The sequence below is a fragment of the Alosa alosa genome, chromosome 6 (assembly GCF_017589495.1).
Source record: "Alosa alosa isolate M-15738 ecotype Scorff River chromosome 6, AALO_Geno_1.1, whole genome shotgun sequence".
NCBI classification, from domain to species: domain Eukaryota; kingdom Metazoa; phylum Chordata; class Actinopteri; order Clupeiformes; family Clupeidae; genus Alosa; species Alosa alosa.
The window spans coordinates 1,303,736-1,325,898 of record NC_063194.1 but is presented as its reverse complement, the minus strand read 5'-3'; the positions used below and the strand labels follow the sequence as shown (position 1 = coordinate 1,325,898).

At 43.7% G+C, this 22,163-nt stretch overlaps 2 protein-coding genes across 5 annotated transcripts in view; one reads left to right on the top strand and one right to left on the bottom strand.

Annotated features, from left to right (window-relative positions):
* The first annotated feature begins 12,258 nt into the window (after window positions 1-12,258).
* Window positions 12,259-15,129, top strand: rcvrna (recoverin a). The gene is made up of 3 exons (XM_048245850.1): window positions 12,259-12,888; window positions 13,638-13,749; window positions 13,984-15,129. Exons 1-3 carry the CDS (start codon window positions 12,508-12,510, stop codon window positions 14,100-14,102), a joined length of 612 nt encoding a protein of 203 aa, XP_048101807.1. The 5' UTR covers window positions 12,259-12,507; the 3' UTR covers window positions 14,103-15,129.
* Window positions 15,130-16,943: 1,814 nt separating this feature from the next.
* gas7a (growth arrest-specific 7a) overlaps window positions 16,944-22,163 on the bottom strand; it is a 57,800-nt gene continuing 52,580 nt past the window's right edge. For 2 of the 4 annotated variants that reach the window (XM_048246751.1, XM_048246754.1), the window contains exons 12-14: window positions 22,001-22,080; window positions 21,541-21,639; window positions 16,944-19,408 (exon numbers count right to left, since the gene is read on the bottom strand). In XM_048246751.1, the coding sequence (XP_048102708.1) occupies window positions 19,295-19,408; window positions 21,541-21,639; window positions 22,001-22,080 (293 nt within the window). In that variant the 3' untranslated portion in view covers window positions 16,944-19,294. Of the gene's footprint in view, window positions 19,409-20,876; window positions 20,960-21,540; window positions 21,640-22,000; window positions 22,081-22,163 lie in introns of all 4 variants that reach the window. The other 2 variants (XM_048246752.1, XM_048246753.1) reach the window with 2 other exon arrangements.

Here is a 22,163-nt window from a genome sequence, read left to right as displayed (position 1 = left end):
GGTCTGTGGGGGTTCGACCAAGCCCTCCAAAAATGTGTGCATGTCAAACAAATCCTATTTGATTGGATGGCTTGGTGCTGATTGACTTACGTGGGATATTCTATAAAAATGTAGAGAAACAGCCCTGGGAATATGCCTAAGAGATGACAGCTGTCAGGAAAAAAACAGATTCTGCCTGTTTCCCAAATGGATTTAGAATTTTACATAATTACTATGAAAAATCAAACTGGAGGCCTGACACAGCCCACAACCAAAATCCAACCACATTTCTGTCAGGAGGCAGAAAAAAAAAGAAAACCCTTTATAATGTGTGAAGACATCAAGACTGATAGAGGGGAGATATGTTACTGTGTGTGTGTGTGTGTGTATGCATGAAAGCTTCTTTACAATGTAACAGTATTTTAAAACCCCTTCACTCCTTCTTGATTTAGCGTTTATTGACCATACTCTCTTCAGTTTTTCCCTCTTGGGTTGGCCTAGTTTTAGCACCTAGGCATTAGATTCCTCAAACAGAATTGGGTGCTTTCTCCAAATAAATCCGTTTTCAAAGGTGGTCGTTCTAATAAGCCAGCCATTTACTGTGGCTGATCCTCTGAGGTTGTACTGTCTCAGAAGTGAGCACTTTAAATCATGCTCTGAATGTCTCTGTTATCCAGCATGGCTCTTCATCGCAGGCCTACATGACTGAATATGGCACTCAAGTCCTTTTGCAGTCATCTCTCAGTCAGGGCCCATTAGCACTGAACAATCATTGCAAATTATCCAAGTGTGACACATGAAGAATGTTTTGGGTCATCAATAAGCAAGTATACTATGCAGGGATTTATGTATAATCTAGGGTTAATTTTAGGGTTAGAAGTATGTTATAAATATATGTATAAGTTAACCAATATAAAAGTATATGCTACATACTATAATACCTATACAGTATCGGTACTATCTGCAAAACTGAAACATCACATATCGCATACTGTATATGGTGGTGCCACATATGAATTGTATCACATATCAATGGTGCTCAAAGCACTGGAAAATATTGTGCATCACTTGTTACCAGATAGATCACCAGGAGTACGGCAAATCAAACTGAAACAATTTGCCTAGTTTATCTGTTGTCCTCAGATCGCAACATGTTCACCAAGCATGACACGACACTGCTGATCTTCCCTCTAGCCCGCAATGCGAGCAATACATTCCTCTGGCCACAGCTAATCCTGGTCATCATGCAATACTTGAGGAAACATGAGCCTTGATGTGATATTTCATGAAGTGAATACATAAGTAAGTAAGTAAATAAATAAATAACAGGTGGCTCGTGTCACCACGGGACTCACAACCGCTTGGACATATAAATTGCATGTCAATGCCATGTCATCACTGCTTGTAAAAAAAAAGACTTTCTGAAAGCTACATGCATTCCGGTGAAGTGGTGGTTTGTCCGAAGCGACTGGCCTGAAGCTTGGATATTAGTGGTAGCCTACATGCAGCTTCTCCATGTAATCTACCACTAAGGTACAGCTAAATGGACCTGTTGTGTGCCAGTTCATCTGGATTACAGTGGCCAGGTGCTTGATCAGATCTAAGATTTATGAGGCATTTGAGTAGTGAGATTGTCTCTGATGCGTGAGAGTTTTCCTGCATTTGGCAGGAGAGAACGCTGAAATGGATGGATGTGTTTACATAAGGGTTACCTGCTAAAGCCACGCTCCTGCTTCACTGGCTCTTGTACAGGGACTTTTGATTTGATTAAGCTCTCGCAAAATACAGATTTTCATCATGTTTATGGTCTTGTAACTACAAATTAAAAACGCTCATGGGCTTTAATGAAAAGCTGTAGATGTAGCGTGACCTGTTTTGACCTTTAAAGGAACCATATGTAAGAAATGTATTTCAATTAATCATAAAATGGCCCTGATATGTCACTAGACATTAAGAAATCATGTCAATTTCAAATACTTATATCACTGACAACTGTAGTCCGGCCAGGATATTGCCATTTAAAAAGTGAAGTTGCAGCCCTCAACTGATGTTGATGTTGTGTTTTGTCATGTCATGTTGTGTTTTGGCCTGATGCGCCACCCTCCACCTATCTACTAATCACATAGTCAGTAGTGTTTCGGCATCCGGGTTGGCAACCTCGGAGGAGGAGGGGAAACACCGCTCTACAGAAATTTGAAAGTGATTGCAGTACCAGTTTTGGCCACAATCTTACATATGGTTCCTTTAACATAAAGCTCATCAAATGCACACATACCTCTGTCATGACTAACTTAAAATGATTACATATCATGATTATAATTTGAACATAAACTGGCATTCGTAATGTCATCAATCTGAATGTGACATAGATAGAAAATGCCATCGAAAATAATAGTACAGTGTAGGTACACATTTTCATCAGTATGTGTATTTCCTGAGTATCAACCAGTTTAGTAGTGCTATGGGACACTTAAACAGGCTGATTGCTGTGAGAAAATTTGCCTTAGATCTAGACGGAAATTTCCTCAAATGGAGCTCATTCAGTGCTAGTGTGTGTGTGTGTGTGTGTGTGTGTGTGTGTGTGTGTGTGTGTGTGTGTGTGTGTGTGTGTGTGTGTGTGGTGAGAGCAGGTGTCACCTGTGTGCATGTTTGTTTGCCCCTGCAGGATTTATACAGAAGTACCATCCGCCGTAAGTCGCCTTCTTGCCCCACTGCCCCGCGGTACCGCGAGTGATCCAAGCCTAGATCATGTCTTCTAAGGAGGTGCGTATGAGATCATGCCTAAGCTGATGCACTAAACACACGCTGGGTGAGGATGAGTCGCACTACGGAGAGCCAAGTGTGGCATTTGCTAAATCTCAGAGAGAGACGGTCAGCGTGTGGGATACTATGATGCACTGGACACAAGGACATGAATCTGGGGGCAGACAGCCCTCAGACCCCTGTGGCCAGTTACAAAAACATCGCTGAACAGACGGCTTCACAGCCACAAAACAGACTGGGCATGTTATCAGATGAAGAGTTTAATTATCAAAGACTGTCGTTACATAATGGCAAACAGTTTGTGCACAAGGCATTTATATAATCTATATAACCCTTGAACTGTTGAATTATTACAGATTACTGGTGACATATTGCTGTCCTGAACTGGCATTTGGGATTAGTTTGCAGGATGAAACACTCAGATTCCCATTATGAGTAATCTATCTATCTATCTATCTATCTATCTATCTATCTATCTATCTATCTATCTATCTCTAACATCAGATTTCCAGAGATAAGCACATTGAAGGTATCACAGGCATTTCAGTCTTCACGTTTCCTGCTGATGTGTCATCAGCTGTAATCTGGTTACGCTGCTGTTGTTGTGGCCACTGACGTTGAAGTGACTGCAGCAGATGACGAGGGTTAATGAGGAGAGGCACAAGCTCAAGGGCTGTTCACACCAGGAACGATAACTATAGCTATAACAACATTAGCGTCCAGACGGACCAACGATAAGGAAAGTCTCTCCTTGTGTTAAAGAAATGTAATGTCTAAAATTTGATGAATTCTGAGTGTTAATGAGGTGAGGCACAACTAGTGAGTCCTACTAGCGGTCAAGACTTACACATGAACACTGCTGTCTTGAAGGCCTACACACACCAGTGATGTCTCATCAACCTCACATAGAAGCTCTTCAGACACAGCACTGTCTTCAGCTTGTATGATGGGAAACTGAAACGTATTTTGATACTTTTCAAATCTAGACCTATTATGCAGGGGCGCTGCTAGATAATTTGAGCCCTATGACAGACAATAATTCTGGGCCCCCTGATAATATAGTATTATTATTGGGGGGGCTGTCTGGGGGCCCCCTGTCAGTGCTGGGCCCTTAGAATCGTCTCCATCCAATCCTACATTGGTGACCCCGATGTTTATCTACTGGACGCATTCCAGAGACATACCGAACGACTATGACGACAAACGCTGTTACTATAAAACTTCCAGAGTTCTGGGAGTCATCGGCTTCAGCTTGGTTCGCTCATACCAAGGCGCAATTTGCCCTGCGTGACATGACCGCTGACACAACCAAATACTATGTCGTGTCAGCCCTCAGCAGTTCAACAGCAAACAAGAATGATTAGTCTCCTGAACCCCCAAACCCCCCCCCTCTAATGGACAGGATGTTGGGTCTGCTTGGGGAGCACACGCCTGATTTTCTCTTCGTCCAGCTTTTCTTGCGACAACTCCCTTCTCAGGTACGGCCTGCGTTGGCCAACACCACCATCACTCAATGCTGTGCGCTGGCTGAGGAGGCTGTTTTTCCTGGCTGGTCAACACTGTGACATGACTGCTGCTGCGCTCAATCCTACCTACGCGCCACGACCGCCCCGGCCCACACTTATCACGCCGCCCCGGCCCATACTTATCACGCTGTCACTCCCCGATGTGAGTCGCTAACGGATGTGAGTCACGCATGCGTCACTTTGCTACTTTGCGACTACCTGTGCTGTTAACCACAGAATAATGACATTAGCCTACACAGCAGTAATGTATTATTTAGCGTAAGGCATCACATTTTCGCGGCATGATCTCTAATGTCAGTTCTAGATTAGAGGCTGAAGTAGCCTGCTAGCGAGAGACTTCTGTAATATCAATAAAAATTGACCTACATAACGAAGTTTGTTCACTGCTGGCAAGTAAGTAAGCAATCAAGCACAACAAAGGCTGTCACTTGAATGGCATTTGCTAACGTTAGCAATCAAACAATCTTAGATAGCTAAAACGTTTTTGAAACAGAAAAGTGAATTATTTTATGGATTTCAGTCGGATCCCTTGGCGTTATGCCGTAAAACCTATTAATCTGAGCATGCGTGACTCACATCGGGGAGTGACAACGCCGCCCCGGCCCACACTTATCACGCCGCCACCGCCCCACTCCCTGCACTCACTGCAGTGATGACGGTTTCGCACCGGGAACGTTCCGACAACAACAGCCTGTGTTTTTATCACGCTAAATTTGGATCCAGAGCAAAGCAGTGCCGATCGCCTTGCAGCTTCAGAGGGACGGGAAACGCCAGGGCCGGTGCTCAGTAGTGGCCTTGAGCATCGGCCGCACCGGCAGGCTGCTGTTCATCCAGGACTCCACCTCTGGGCGCTGTTTCTTGTGTGTGAGGAGCATTCTGCCTGCATCTAGACTGGACATTCTATCTGACGGTCTTGGCCCTCCCCTGGAAGCTGCTAATGGTAGCCCCATACGCACTTATGGCATTTGTCATGTTGAACTGTGTTTCGCTGGCCAGCGGTTTAGCTGGGACTTTATCACAGCCAAAGTGGCCATCCCCCTTCTGGGAGCTGATTTTCTATGTGCTTACCGGCTGCTGGTGGATGTCAAAAACTGGAAAAAAAAATTGACGCCAAAACTTTTTGTTCATACACCTGCACTCTTAGCGTTGTGGACCCCATTTGACTCTCTAGCGTGTGCCTGCTCGCAGAGTTTCCTGTGCTCACGCGGCCCACCATCTGCTACCAAGCATGGAGTAGAGCACCACATCGCCACCACTGGCCCACCTGTCTACGCGTAAGGCGACTAGACCCAGCAAAGCTCGCCATTGCCAGGGCTGAATTCGATGGATTGACCACCATAGACTTCCTGGCACATCGAGTCACCATGGACGGGGCCGTGCCCAGGGACGCAGCTACCCATTTTTGAGGGGTATGCAACAACAATATTGGCTCAAAAAAAAAAAAAAAAAAACACAAACAACTAAAGCAAAACAAAAGGCCAATAATTTACACTATTACTGTGCATTATGGTGCATTGCCACTTTAAGAGAGTCTAAACGGTTCTCATAACGTCCTTTTGCCAGCTATTGCTCACAATGGATAGGAAGGCTGATAGGCACTCTAGCCTTGTTTGTTTGCACCACATTGACAACACAATATTAAGTTATTACAAGGAGCCTTCATTGTTAGGATATGTAAACATGTAATGAGTTGCTGCTAGCATGACATTTCTGTTTGCAGTTGGCAATTAAAAGTGCAGCTATCTGAATGGAATAGGCTATGTTTCAATCAGCATTATGCTTAACAAACGCTAGTTAGTCTGTTAACATTCATATTTGCAAGCCTCCAAGTACAGACGTCATCACTTTAAATCCTACCTGTTGCCTTTCACTGTCCACTTATTTAACTGCTGTTGCATTCCTTGACATGCCATCTCCTTTTCCCTCTTTCTTTTTCTATTTTTAGTCGTCAACAGCTTTTTTTGCTGTATCCATCTTTTTCCACTCACTACTCGTAGGCCTATCTGCTCGTCTAGCGCTCACGGCGCCCCCACTCCCTCTTCTATGTCAAAATTCTATGATGGAATCTTGGCGCCCCCTATGCGCCGCATATAGCGCATACCCACTTTTTGCGCCACTGGCCGTGCCACTCCCGTCTAAGGTTGATGCGGTCTTGAATTTCCCTCAGCCGGTCACAGTAAGGTCTCTGCAGGAGTTCCTGGGAATGGTGAACTTCTACCACTGACTCATTCCCACAGCTACTGCTCTCGTGCGCCCCCCCCTGCACAGGGCCTTGATGGGGAAAGCAGCCAAACACCTGGTGGATTGGTCCTCGGAGAGAGACACAGCATTCACAGACGCTAAGTCTGCTTTGGCCAACGCAACGATGCTGTGCACGAGCAGTGGGTGGATGGTGCCTGGCAACCACTTGCTTTCTTTAGCTGCCAGCTACTCCCCAGTGAGCGTAAGTACAGCACCTTTGACCGTGAGTTGCACTTTATCTTGCCATTCGACACTTCCGTTCGCTGCTGGAGGGCCGACAATTTACAGCTTTCGTCGATCACAAGCCCCTAACGTTTGCCATGGCTAAGGTGTCTGAGCCATGGTCTGCCCGCCAACAGCGACATCTCTCTTACATCTCAGTTCACAGCGACATCTCTCTTACATCTCAGAGTTTACCACGGACATACAACATGTTGCAGGTAAAGCCAACCTCGTCGCGGACTGCCTCTCTTGCGCCATCGTAGGGGCCGCCCACCTGGGGCTTGACTACACCCACATGGCAGCCGATCAGTCCACTGACCCGGAGGTACAGTCACTCAGGACTGCTGCCACTGGACTGCAGTTAATGGAGATTGCTTTTGGTGACGGTGGCGCCATGCTGCTTTGCGATGTCTCCACATGACAGCCACGGCCCATTATTCCCACTGCATGGAAACGACGGGTTTTTGAGGCTGTGCACAGTCCCTCTCACCCGGGTAGGAAACCATCTCAAAGGTTGGTGGCAGCCATTTCACTGTGCCGGAGCGAGATTCGACCATGTCAACGCGTGGACCTAGTGGGCCCCTGGTGAGCCCCCTTCCCTCTTCCCTCCTCCACTTACCTCCTCACCATGGTGGATAGGACCACTCGATGGCCAGAGGCTGTCCCACTGACAGCAACGACTACTGCTGAGGTGGCTCGGGCGTTCATTTGGTCCTGGGTCGCTCGGTTTGGCACCCCATCTGACCTTTCTTCTGACCGGGGCTCACAGTTCACCTCGGAACGCCATTGCGAACAGCCTGGGTGTAAAGCTCCACTGCACCACTGCATATCACCCCCAGGCTAATGGACTGTGTGAGCGCTTTCATCGTGCTATGAAGGCCTCCCTGTGGGCCAGCCTCAAGGACAGTGGCTGGGTAGACAGGCTCCCTTGGGTCAAGCTGGGCCTTAGGACTGCCCCTAAGGAGGACCTCCAGTCCTCATCAGCAGAGCTGGTGTATGGCCAGCCACTGCGGGTTCCAGGGGATTTCGTTGCCGACACCACAGCTCCCTGGTCCGCTGCCCATCAGCAAACTGTGCTCCATGATAAGGCTAGACTTTTTGCGCCTGTACCCACTTCGCGCCACGGCCTCCCGCAATCCTACACTCCCTCACACATATACATATATACACACACACACACACATACAGTACATGCACACACACATACAGTACATGCACACACACACACACACACACACACACACACACACACACACACACACAGACATACATACCAGGGCTTGAAAACGAAATTATTTTTCAAACGTTCCGTTCCGAACGGTTCAGGTAGGCCTATGTTTAACGTTTTCGTCCTTGCATGCGTTCCGCCACCAACATATCGGTCCTGAACCGGTTCGGAACGCAAAATATCGTTCGCTCTTAAAGTTCCAGCAGTGTTTGGCGGGCCCATCAAGTCTATTTTTGTGGACTTTACCTGAGAATATACGTAGGCTACTCATTATTTCCCCTTGATTTAGCCTATACCGTAGCTATGCCCAAAAATAATAAATCACAGGCTGCATCCAAAACATTCAGATGGGCTATCCATCCCATAGCCTACAGACTTACTGTAGGCCTAACCTATGCCTATAAATAATTTCTTATCAAAAATATTACGTATAAACTCCTTACCTGGTTATAGCCTAAGTTTTATCCATATGGAGATCTTCAAAGGCTTGGCGCTTATAATTCCAACCCTGTTTATAAACTAACCTGTCTGTTGCTGACAAGGCCTATCTCAAATTTCCCGTTTATCTCTTCTACATAGAATAGGCTATAATTGCGCAAACATTTCAAATCTCGACTTTAAAACGACAAGGCGTGGACAGGTAAAATAGGCTATTACGCATAGGCTACAAACAATTTCCAAATCAGTTTCAGTAGCCTACGCTACGAGCTGACCTAAGATCCGAAGTGGCAGACGGATAGGATACATTAAAACAGCAAGACAAAATATACAATATAAGGTCCATTTATTCGTTTTTTTTTTTTTTCAAACTGCAGAAATCAAATTATTAGGCTGTTATATAGAGAACTAAAAAAACGTTATTAACCGGTTTTGTGGATTTCAGAATAACGTTTCTGTTCCGAACAGTTGAAGACCATTTTGTTTTCAAGTTTCCGCTTTCCGGGCCTCGTGTAAAATTTCGTAAAAATTCCGCTTCTCGTTTTCGGTTTTCGTTCCTTGAACCGGTTCGGAGCCCTGATACATACTCACACACACACACAATATGCACACTAACTCTCACATCCCATGCAGATACACACACACACACACACACACACACCATATAGACTAACTCTCACAGCTACATGCAGATACACACTCCCACGCACATACATATACACACACAGGGTTCTATTTTAACAAGCTGAAGCTCCTGGTAAACAAACAATATTAACATATTTTTCATATTTATTGTTGCCATTGGTCTTAGTGTGGAAAGTCCTGTCAGAATACCATTATTTTAACAAAAAACAATTTGAGCAACCTTTAATTGAGTATACGCATATTAAAACACACTTTTCCATCTACTTTTCTACATTTAAAAGAAATAATAATTCTTGATTATTTCAAAGGGTTGCTAATAACACATGATTTGCATATTTGCATGTCTGAGAAAAATGTGGGCTTAATTGGGTTAACAGTATTTCATATTTATTTTTTATTTATTTATTTATTTACTGATGGATTTCAGTTACCTCAGCATCATGTAGTCTCTGATCATGTTGATGGCCAAGTTCTCAAAGTGGAAGGGGAAGTTTTGAGGTCTCTCCCAAGACCTGAACTTCCTGTGCTGATCCATTCAATGGGATTTACACAGGTATGTTGAATGGAATTGTATATTACTAAGCTAGGACACAGACCACCAAATGGAAAGCTCCTTATGAGGGTGTGAAGGTTTGCCAGTAACCCAGTTTCTTCACTAAGCCTTCTCCAGGATTCCATTTACCCAGGGAGACAGTGTAGCATCCAACATAGAGGATGCAAGCTAACTAGCTCGCAATAATGCATGCATTCAATTCCATGAGTAGTGATGGCCACAGAAAAACAAATGATCAGGATCATGCTTATCAAATCATAATTTATAATGATGTAGCCACCATACCTAATACTTTAGTTGATGGGTTGTTCATACATGAGGTGTATGAAGATGATAGAATATGAACTATATTGATAATATTTTAACTATTTTCTTTAATTTCTGCTAGATTAGACTTACATTTCTTGATTAAAATAAGGTAATAATGAACATTTGTGAGTAGTGAAAGTGATGAACCGAGCCAATCATGACCTAATCCAACCCTGCCGAGCCTTGCCAGGCAACCAAACAGCAAGCTACCAAAAAAGGCTGGTCCTATTGCATAAGCTCTGATGGATTCAACTGTCGTCTCAGTCCATGGGCACCAAATTAATTTCTGTAAACAAGGAGAAGCGGTTGTGTGTGGGATTAAAGCAGCCTTGTTGGCAACCTATGTCTCTTCCCAGTCATGTAATTACCTGCATAATTACCTGCACTCACAGTAGTCCAATTACAACAACAACTGCAGTGCACTGCAGTTACCCCGACAGCAGATGACTCAGTGATCTGCCTGGGACTCTACCCATGGCTCAAGTTAGATTGACTGGCACTGCCGTTTTCCTCACTGTACACAGTGTGTGTGTCAGGGTGTGTGTGTGTGTGTGTGTGTCCAGGCACATGAGGGAATGTGTGTGTGTGTGTGTGTGTGTAAGAGAGAGATAGAGATAGAAAGAGAGAGAGTGTGTAATCTCCACCCTGGGAGATGTTCCACCAGGGTAGGAATTTCACGGAGGCCACGAAGGCCATGGCCGTCGTAGCCCCTTGAGTTGGCCGTGAAGCCCCTTTGAAAATCATAGGTTTACAGGCCACGGTGGCCTTGGTGCCCCCTTCTTTCAATATTCTGCTTTGTGTCTTACTAATAGCGATTTTTATTTAGCCTGTGGCCTGTCAAAATAATCTTAGCATTCACAGCGCAAATTAATTTAGTCTTTAAGCAGTAGAGAAAGTGACAGCAAGAAAAGTCGCCCAAATTCACCCATTCTTCTCAGTTGAACTACTCGCGAACTAGCCTATTCATCACACAGACATCACAAGTATCACATGAAAGAGCTTTTTCCTCAGCTTTTAAACGATGTTAGCCGATAATTGCTGTGTTGAACGGTTCGTGAGAAAAGTAAATAATATAATTTAATTTAATAATACATTCTACTGAAGGTTTTGCGTCCATGATCTCCCTACCCATTCATCTCGGTAGAATACTTCACGAACCCGTCTTTTAACACATGACAAACCACATATCAGAATAAACAGCAGACCTTGCCGAACACAAAAGTGTAAAGCAGTCCCCTGTACAGTTAGACGTTCCAGAGTAATCCAGTTTTGAATTTGCAGTATATTTCGACATGCATGGATGTCTCCAAATTTGGGCTTTAAGTTTTACAATGTGTTTAAATTGTTCCACATGATTTCATAACGGGCCAAATACAAAATAAATGTTACAAATATCGCCTAGATATTGGTAAATCAGAGGACAACTGACTAAGAGTTTGTGAAAGTAGCCTTAATGATCACAAAATGCTAAGCATGCATCTAGGCTATTTGAGTTTCTTAATGCTGAGCTGTGCTTAAATTTAAATCGTTCAATACATGATTTCATAGCAGGCCAAATATAAAATAAATTTTATATATAGCCTAGATATCTGTTTTTATTAGATGATCAGATGATTTACATATGTAATATGTCATGTTTCATGTTTTTGTAATGTTTCATACTATGATGCAGGTCTACTGCAGTGAATAGGCTAAATAAAACTTTGATAATTTTTATAGCCTACTACTGTATAGTTAACTTTGGCCTTGGTGCCCTGACATGTGGCCTTTGTGCCCCCCACCAAATATGCCCAACTGAAGGCCAAGTGGCCTTGCCCCCAGAATGGTGAAATTCCAAGCCTGTGTTCCACCATTTACTTATCAAACCATCTGTTTAATGTCTAATATGTTTCAATTTGTTTTTTTTCCCCCGAAACAGATTTTTTTAAATCACATTGTGTGTGGTAGTTCTATCATGAGCAACAAAAAAATACAGCAACTCCACAATCCCTTGCCCTTGGTAGCCTGTGGTACACCATAAATTATGATCTCTTATTAGATTAGTGCGTGGGCATCTGGTTTGTTTACATGTGGGGATATGGGCATCTGAGGAGATAGATCTGACCATTGTGCGTGGTTTGGTAAGCCTCTAGCGTAAGCAATTTAACATCCGCTCATGTGTAGTACTAAGAGTGTTCATTTAGTTGTGTTGAGCCATTGCAAAAAAAAAAAATGCTGACCAGCCCCCAGTCCATCCATTTACTTAACTGCGACAATAGCATGCCCTCCAACAGGTATGACATAGTTAATTAATCCTCCAGAAAGCTTGTCTGGATTTAAAATGAGATATCTTTAATCCTATTCAGTGCTAAGACGGAGACGCACAGGTGGAGAGAGCTGGATGGCCTTTTGCTCACACACAGACACCCAGAAGGAGGGAGAGCAAGCGCGCACGTGTGAGAACTGAGGAAGGAAAGAGTGAGAGAGCCAGACAAGGAGAGGGAGAGAAAGAAGGAGAGAGAGAGAGGAGGAAGAGAAGCACAGTAAGAAGCCACCCTCCTCTGACACACACACACACACACACACACACACTCAAAAAACAGAAGCCCAGAAGACCAGCAAGGATGGGAAACAGCAAGAGCAGTGCCCTGTCCAAGGAGATCCTGGAGGAGCTGAAAATGAACACTAAGTACACCGAGGAGGAGCTCTTCACCTGGTACCAGAGCTTCCTCAAGGAATGCCCCAGCGGACGCATCACCAAAGAGCAGTTCGAGGGCATCTACGCCAGCTTCTTCCCGGACGCCAACTCCACTGACTACGCACGGCACGTCTTCCGCAGTTTTGACACCAACGCCGATGGCACGCTGGACTTTAAGGAGTACATTGTGGCCCTGCACCTCACCTCGTCTGGGAAGACCACGCGGAAGCTCGAGTGGGCCTTCTCGCTCTACGACGTGGACGGCAATGGCACCATTAGTAAAAATGAGATCCAGGAAATTGTCAAGGTGAGAGGGATGGGGAGAAAGTTACACAGCGCACAGGCTATATTGCTGTTAGTAGATCTTTACTGGTATTGGTGGGCAATACTGGTTTCTGCCTATAGGGTAATTATCTATTGCTGGTAGTAGATCTGATGTCTTGGTATTGGTGGGCAATACTGCTTTATATGGTAATAATTTACACCATTAAAGTCCTCAATAATTAAATTAGAAATTAGAAGCCCTAATTCAAATGCTGGGCGAAGTACAAAGGGCAAGTCTAACTAAAGGTACAGTAGCTTAATACATTTAGTACCATAAGTAAGCTCCTGACCACAGACATTGGTAGGTCAACTAAAAAGCTCTTGCATACCCCATGCACAAGAACTTAACTAGTCTAAATAGTAAGCTAGTAGTTTTCACTGAAGCAAATCCTGGCAGGTAATAAAAGATATTTGTTGTGGAATGTACTTTAATACAACTGGGCAATGAACATGAAGAGCTGTTATAGAGTGTTACAAGTGGAGGTGGTGTGGTTCCAAATGGATGGACACCTCTCTTCAGAGACGCGGCAATAGGATATGGAATTAGGTCATCCACAGTAAAGGTGCTCAGAAGAACTGCTTAACTAGCTAATTATCTCAATCTCTTAGCACGTAGCCAACTGGGCTTCAATTGGATTACATTATTGCTGTGTTCTTCATACGAGATGGCTGAATCAGCCGCCATCGGACCCATGTGACAGCGAGCGTGTGTCACGTTGTGTTTTGACGCAGGCAATATTCAACATGATCCCGGCTGAGGGCCAGGAGGATCTCCCGGATGACGAGAACACACCGGAGAAGCGAGCAGATAAAATCTGGAACTATTTTGGAAAGGAAGATAATGGTAATTTGAGTATTCATTTCAACCAATACAGCCCCATAGCAGTTTTATTGACAATTATCACACAATTATAATTATCAGAATATTGAATGAAGTGATATGGTTTTGGTTATATGGTATTTCAATACTATTCACACATTTTTTATTCAAAGCACCCATTTACTCAGTATTCCTAATAAGACTGATTATTGAGTGAGTAATAGTTTTAATAATATGATTTTTCAAACTTTATCGCAGATAAGATTAAAGAGGGGGAGTTTATACAGGGTGTGTTGGACAACAAGGACATCCTCCGGTTGATGCAATATGATGAGCCTCAGAAGATCCAAGACAAACTGAAGGAAAAGAGACAGTAAAATGCTCAAAGGATGACCTCGATCACTCATCGGTCTCTGTCAAGACTGTTCAAAGCCTCATTGTTCACATACAGAACACATACACATAACACATACACGCATACATACCTACACGAATACACTCCCTGACTCTATTCATAGATCAAGGGACCTGAATATGTGAAAGGCTGGACACAACCATGATCACATCTGTGTTCATTCCCTTATCCACATAGCATGTTCCAGTCAGTTCTAAGTCGTGGTTTGACCATGGCACACTCTGCAGCACACTCCCAGTGGGGTTCTCAAGACCAGAGGACTGTGGGCCAACCCACAGCAGGGGTTCTAATCAATCCTAGAGTTCTATTCAAACTAGGTCTCAGTTCACTGAGTGATTACTAACACCTCACACAACTCATCTGAAAGCAACAACAATACCAGACAAACCCTTGACAGAGCCAGTGTGATGCTCTGGGTAATAACCGTCCGTCAGATGAATCCTTTTAGAATCGATGTAATTTTAGATCATTATGGGCAATTGTCCTGAATAGGTAGATAATTATGATGTTGTCTTGTGAAGTGTGCGGAACAAGAGAAATGGCTCCTATAAGTGAATGTGTTCCAGTAATGCAGTGTGCTTCGTAGGACTATTTTGATAGATCTTTGCCGTCATCAGCAGGCTAACTTACAACCCTCCTTTTTCCACACTTACCATCCCATTGGGTTCATAGACACTGCTATCGACTTGTTAAGCCCATACAACTCTCTGCCTCACAGTCACGTGACCGTACTTGCCTTTTAGACAGGTGGAACTCTTGTGTGTTTTGCTTGGGTGAAATAAACTATTGACATTTCAGAAACTTCACACCTTGTTCAGGTGAGATGATTAATGTCAAGTCACATTTGGCATACTTTGTACCAAGTAATTCTTTTCAAGGTACAGCGATGTAGTTTTGGTCTCCAAATCACTGCTGGTTATGTTAAGTGAAGATGTGTTAACTTTTTATGGACCTATTTGTTGCTTTTAATAAACAAAATCTAATTTCAATCAATTAATTTTGCTTTGTTTGAGGAAACTACTGCAAAGGTAAGTTCTGGACTACTTTTTCTACCTGCATACCTTACAGGCTGGTCATCTGAGGGACTGAATGAATTACTTTTAGAGTGTATTTGATGGGTTCCGATTGGACAGGGAGATGTCCTCAGGCAAGATGCTCATTATGGGTGAGGTTCTTATATGCGATTTCTCTTTGACAAAGACTCTAGGCTTTACAGCAGCTTTTGGGGTTAGGCCAAAAATACTGGGCATAAGCGTATTCATCTGAAGGGCGACTGGCCCACACTAATACTCGTCCTGGTTCGGAGGCTCCCACCGGCCAATGATGATCAGCCAAAAGAGACAAGCCAAAAGGTTGACTTTCATCTGCTTAAGAGGGCAAATCCTATTTACTAAACTTCCAATTCACCACAGGGGTTATCCATTTGTTAGGAATGGACAACAAAACACAAGGATTTGAAAACAAATGAGGTCCAAGAGTCATGCTACTCACAGTAAATAATGCCTTCATTTCAACATGGCATACGAGCAATGGAAATATAAATTTAAATACAAATATACACAAAATCAACAAGGATTTATTACATTTGTTTTTATTGTGGACAAATTCAAAACAAACTTGACAATTTCGTAAACATTTGAGTTAATGAACACTGTGTTATGAGTGGAGACTGTTCACCAATTGAAAATAAGCATTTTACAGAGATTATCGTAAAAATGCATTTTACAAACACATACATTTAATTGAACGACTGAGCCAAAAACACACAGAGCACAGATCATTGACCACACTTATCAAACACAACAATGCAACATGGAGGATATATTCAGAGAAACTTCTCATCTCGTTCTGAGAGGTTGGACTGGGAGTGGTTAACAACAAGTTAACCAAACATGTTAAGTTAACTCAAACATGCCCCACATACACAAAACTCAAACCAGTTAAATAGTTTGCGCTGCCAGCCTCTGTATAGAAATATACAACATAGAGTAAAAAAACAGGCCCAAAGGAAGAGGCAATATCATCTGATAACAGAACCACAACAGCACAACTGATAATGGGACACTTTCTGAGGTATCATTTAAATGGAGATGATGCCAGCAGTGTGATGCTGTTGAAGTAAGTAGAGTGGAGCACTGATGCTCACCCAGACAGAGATCTTCACATGCCCCTTCAGCTCTGGAGCTCCACGTCACTATCAGGTCATCAATTGATCAGGTTAGGTTGGTGATTGGCTGTTGCCGACAATGCGTGCTGTATTGTGATAGAGGGCTTTTTTTTTTAAACGGATTCCGGGTACAGCATTCAGCGCATGTTGCGGCTGTTTCTGGCGTTGCTGTTGAATCCTGCTTTACATTGTATTGGGCTAATTAAATTTAGGCTTGGTCAGCGATCGGTCAGCCACTGTGGGAAGTCCCCAGCCAAAAGCATGAGGAAATTTGCATCTTTCCCTATTTATACCTGAAAGTAAAAGCAGATATCCTGTCATGACAGGTTGATGATAAAATAACAGATTAAGCCACATGCTATTAAATGGTCACAGCATCATACTGTTATCACTGTTACCAGAGACTTTCAAATGAGGAGACACAGCACTCAAAAAATACTCCATGGAAATGCATGGGGCTAGTTTGTCACGCCAATATGGCCGTTGTCTACACATATCCCACCCCTTCCTCGGCAAAACGTCGACATGTGAATACATTGAGCCAATCATGTGGTGTGATGTGAATACATTGAGCCAATCATATGGTGTGTTGTGAAGACATCGTGCCAATCATGTGTTGTGATCTCGCCGCTGGAGCAAGATTGGTGTCGTGAAGCCTTGCGCACGCGCAGTTCGACCCAAAGACTGTGCCCGATGAGTGCCCATAAAACGTTGGTATATGGCCGCCGAGTGGAGGGACTTGCCTAAAAGGACTTTGCTGTTACTGAGAGTCTCATAACTCCTTGTGACAGTCTCTCGCTTTTGTCATGTGTCACGTCACGTTAAAACAAAAGAAGACAAGATGCTTGTTCACTGTGTTTTAGTGCAGTTTGCCAGTTCATCTAACCAAAACACAGCAACCTAATCCCACACATTCATTTGGGATTATCTCATGCTTTCACTAGGTCTGCATGAATTGCATGGATGCACACCTAGGGGAAAGGCTGCCTGTGGCCTTACATCGAGTCAAATTGTCTGGTAGATTAGCGCGTTTTAGTAAAAATCAATTTTTTGAGCAAACCAACCTAAACAGACTTCTTGTAAGCAGATATTTTAGGGACTTTGGATTTGCATGAGGGATTTGGGGTGCCACAAATGTGTGCCAATATCACATGTTATTTTCTGTAATGGTAATAATATCATAAACAAGAAACATGGATATCAAATTTATAGAGTTTATACAATAGAATTTATATTATTGTATATAGCACACCCCTCTGTGAAGAGTAAACAAAAACAAAACAAAGAACATAGTCAAAGAAAAAAAAATCCCAAACTGTATTTACAAATACATACAAGCATCAATTATATAGCTATGACATGGACTGTATCACGAACATTCCAAGGCATTTGACCTTTAGGCACTAAAAGGTGTACATTGTAACAAAAGCCACCATTTTAAGTCACATCTGCTTCACCTTTAACCTTTGAACTATGACCTGGGATCAGGTGACCCCTGCGCTGAACCTGGGTAACATCATGCTGCTTACTGGGATTTGGCCTGATGAGCGAGGTGATGTACACCCAAACTATGGATAAAAAAACTCCACCTTCAGCGGGTTACATTCTGACCGGACATACAAGCCGACAGCTGAAGGGCCATACAATTAATCTCACGTGGCTGATGTGGCTAGGAACTATGTACTGGGTCAACGTGGTGGCACCAGAATCTGAAGTCAGAAGTCAGCTTGGGCAACAGTCCTGTGTCAGGTTCATATCTCAAAGGTTTGTTTTTGTTTTGATCTGGGAGACAGGTGAGTAGAGACAGCCAGCGAAGTTATCACATACTGTACACAGGCCACATACAAACCCCTGTGCTTGATTTAGGTTTGAGATTCATATTTAACTAATATTTATCTATAAGGGTATAAATTAGTAATAAAATGTAACAGAATCTGTGTAGTTGTCAATTAGTTGTCAATTATCAGTAAGAACACTAAACTGACTGCATAAACAGTTCACAAATGTCAAAATAATGTTTTAGTCATTTCCCCCACAAAGTTTCATGTACTGTACATTCCTCTATGACAAATTTGTATACATCTTTCAGTAAATTAAATCTATATAAATATATAATATTCATGCAGAATGTTATTCTTTTATATTCATGTTCAGTGTTTGTCAAACAGTATGCCTGTACTTAGATATTTGATTTACGGAATGTTTTCTGAACTGTCCTCTCTATGCATGAGACTAAATCACACAATTTTACTTTCAATGTCTGATATCTGCTGGTATCCATTTTGCTGTAGGTGGTGGGGAATTTCAAAATGGTGGAAGAGTATCAGCCATGTGGACACAAATGTTATCGCCTCCTCCCCAAAGTATGTCAAGTGCTTGAAAATTCTGTTAACTAACAGGCTTCTTTAGCATTTCCTCTCAAAATGTCAAAATCACTGGACAGAGTGATGCTGTTTCGTGTTTGACCAATAAGGGTAGACTATAACAAAGAAAAGAAGGAAGAAAGAAAGACTAAAAGAAAGAAAGACAAGAGAATATGAGACTAAAAAAAGAAAATTATAGAGAAAGAGAGGAAGAAAAAATATATATATTAAAGGAGAGGCCCTTGAGGAAAACTGTGGTGTTTGTAGAATTGCCATTTACACAGAAGCATGATGCCACTGTCATGATGTCAACACCAGTGAAATAAGCTGCATGGTCAGTCCACTAGAGGGCACCCTTTGCTCTGCAGTCTGGCTCAGACACTAGATGTTTTATGGGAAGTCCATGCTGACGTTGGGAGATGCCATGGATGATAAGAGTAGAGAGGGTAGAGTGCCTGCAGAGAGGCATTATGGGACGCATGGGCCAGGAGAGGGAGTGAGGGATCGAGGGGGAGGAAGAGGGAGAGGGAGAGGGGTACCTGCACATGTCACAGCCACTCATGCACACCAGACCCAATTCCACCCGACTGGCAGGTCTGTGGTACCAGCAGGGACGGGCGTCCACTAAATGTCCATGTCCACAGGACGCACGTCCCCCGTTTTGTGCTCCTGCACCCACAGCTCTCTGTCTTTGGCTGGGTCCACACTCTGCAGAAGCTGGTCAACAGGCTCCAAAGTCTGTCAACACACAGGGTATCAATTAATCAATCAATTAATCAATCAATCAATCAATCAATCAATCAAGCAAGCAATCAATCAAGCAAACAATAAATTATCAGTCGGTCAGTCAGTCAATTAGTCATTCATTCAGTCACTTAATTATTAATTTAATTAATCAGTCAGTCAATCATTATCAAACGCTAACAAGTGGGGCAGCTCGCCAACTGCAGTCAGTTCTTGTTTAAGCATTGCATGCTTTGGAGAGCTGAATTAAGAAAAAGCCAGAGGTGACCTACAAACCAATCAAGGAATCAGTGAATGAGCGATCATTAGTTACGCTTCCAGCACAGCTGGACAGATAAAGCCCACGTCTCCAGAGAAGGTGGAGAATGAGCAGTCTATGTGGAGCTGTGCTGTGTGTGTGTGTGTGTGTGTGTGTGTGTGTGTGTGTGTGTGTGTGTGTGTGTGTGTGTGTGTGTGTGTGTGTGTGTGTGTGTGTGTGTGTTTGTGTTTGTGTTTGTGGACCTGTGCTGTGCTGTGCTTTGTGTGTGTGTGTGTGTGTGTGTGTGTGTTTGGACACCTGTGCTGTGCTTTGTGTGTGTGTGTGTGTGTGTGTGTGTGTGTGTGTGTGTGTGTGTGTGTGTGTGTTTGTGTTTGTGGACCTGTGCTGTGCTGTGCTTTGTGTGTGTGTGTGTGTGTGTGTGTGTGTGTGTTTGGACACCTGTGCTGTGCTTTGTGTGTGTGTGTGTGTGTGTGTGTGTGTGTGTGTGTGTGTGTGTGTGTGTGTGTTTGGACCTGTGCTGTGCTTTGTGTGTGTTTGTGTGTGCGGACCTGTGCTGTGCTTTGTGTGTGTGTATGTGTGTGTGTGTGTGTGTGTGTGGTGTGTGTGTGTGTGTGTGTTTGTGTGTGTGTGTGTTTGGACCTGTGCTGTGGGGGCTGTATTTGGCACTGGGCCTCATTCCCTCCAGCACTCCAGTGTGAGAGTGAGAGCCTGACAAAGACCTGAATCAGTTACAGTCCCATTCATCCCAGTGGAGTGGCGGTGGGCCAGGGAAGGCAGGCTGGTGATGCTCAGAGATGTTTGTGTCAGAGAGGTTTGAGAAAGACACCCCTGAATATGAATGTTGTGATGTGACCCTCTCTCTCTCTCTCTCTCTCTCTCTCTCTCTCTCTCTCTCTCTCTCTCTCTCTCTCTCTCTCTCTCTCTCCCTCTCTCTCTCTCCCTCTCTCTCTCTCTCATATATGTTGAACTGGGAATGCTCTCATTAAGAGTTTGGGAGGTTCTCAGGAGGACACCCCTGAATCTGAATGATGACTCAGCAAGGTCTGATCAGACCAGTCGGTGTGTGAGTCTGAGGAGACACTCAGAATGTAAAGGCCATCAGTGAGTCAGCTGCTTTCAGAATGTAAAGCCCATCAGTGAGTCAGCTGCTTTGGGTTGGGTCTCCCCGGTCCCAGTCTCAGAGCACCAGCACTGACTACTCACATCTACTCCAAAGAGATCTGGATGCTGGTGACTGACTCTCTGTTGAATGGCTTCTCTGCACGCTGTTGGTGACAGCAGCCTGTCTAAAGGGCATTCACACCAAGACAACGATAATGGTATTGTTCTAACTAATATGAATGACAATGTCCACACAAACTATAACGATTACGACATGGAGACGAAGATCAAATTTTAGCCATCACATTCATCAACAGGAGGAGAGACTTTCCTTATCATTGGTCTGTGTGGATGCTTTTATTGTTATGATTAGCGTTAGCGTTATCGTTCTTGTTGTGAATGGCCCGTAACACCATGTATTTGTAGGGTTTGCATACTTTACAAAGTCTACTGGGGTTTCCTACATGTCCTCTGATGTACGTCACCTGAGACAGAACCAAATGATTCAGTAACACCTGACCTAACATTTGACATGGCCGATGCAATACTGTGTAACCACGTTTTCATGGTAGATTATTTCCATTGGTGAAACAGTCATGTTTTTAATGTTTAAGATGGCCATGGAAATTCTCATTATATCTTAACAGCTAAGCGATGTGTCAAAGGCACAAACAACATCTACTATTGAGAGATGTCATGTCAGTAGCATTCAATGACAGCCTGGTGAAAAGCACTCGTGAGTGCAATGGAGAGAGTTTGGACTCACACTTTGGTTGAACATGTCGGTCTCGTGTCTGAGGGTGGTGTACTGGCGCAGGTGCTGCTGGATCATCTCCACCCGCTCCACCTCCAGACGCTCCAGCTCCTAAAGAGGGACCAAGAGGTCAGAGGTCAGGAGCCGTGATCTCCACCACACAAATATAAACACTGTCCAAATGCACAGGGCCCTAATTTCAATGGTGGGGGCAAAATGCAAAGTCTGTCAAACAGGCAGAGTTCTCGTGAATAAACTGTAGCTATTGTGTGACATTTGAGCTGGCTTATCAGTGTTTGTGCTTAAGGTCTGGCCCATGGTATTTAAATTAACTGTTTTTACTTAATTATTAAAAGTAGCTTTAGTTAGACTTAAGAAGTTGCACTTTGCACATCTATCAAATTAGGGCCCACTATCCTAAAAACACAACAGGATCTTAACTACTAACTAGTGACTTTTACTTTGCACGTACCAAACCAGACGTTACCATCTCCTCAAACCACTTGGACTGGGCCTGGTTGTAGAGGTCCACGCAGCGCATGAGGTCATCTCCTACGAGAGGGACAGGGTGACAAAGGCGGCCAGGTCAGTGAGGCAGTACTCTACATCACCAGTAGGAGGCAGCCTGCGACCAC

What these genes read in the sequence shown, in the direction of transcription:
- rcvrna (XM_048245850.1), top strand. Translation starts at nt 12,508, where the DNA reads ATGGGAAACAGCAAGAGCAGTGCCCTGTCCAAGGAGATCCTGGAGGAG. An exon ending in AGATCCAGGAAATTGTCAAG is followed by an intron (nt 12,889 to 13,637) that starts GTGAGAGGGATG and finishes GTTTTGACGCAG; the next exon opens with GCAATATTCAACATGATCCC. An exon ending in TTTTGGAAAGGAAGATAATG is followed by an intron (nt 13,750 to 13,983) that starts GTAATTTGAGTA and finishes ACTTTATCGCAG; the next exon opens with ATAAGATTAAAGAGGGGGAG.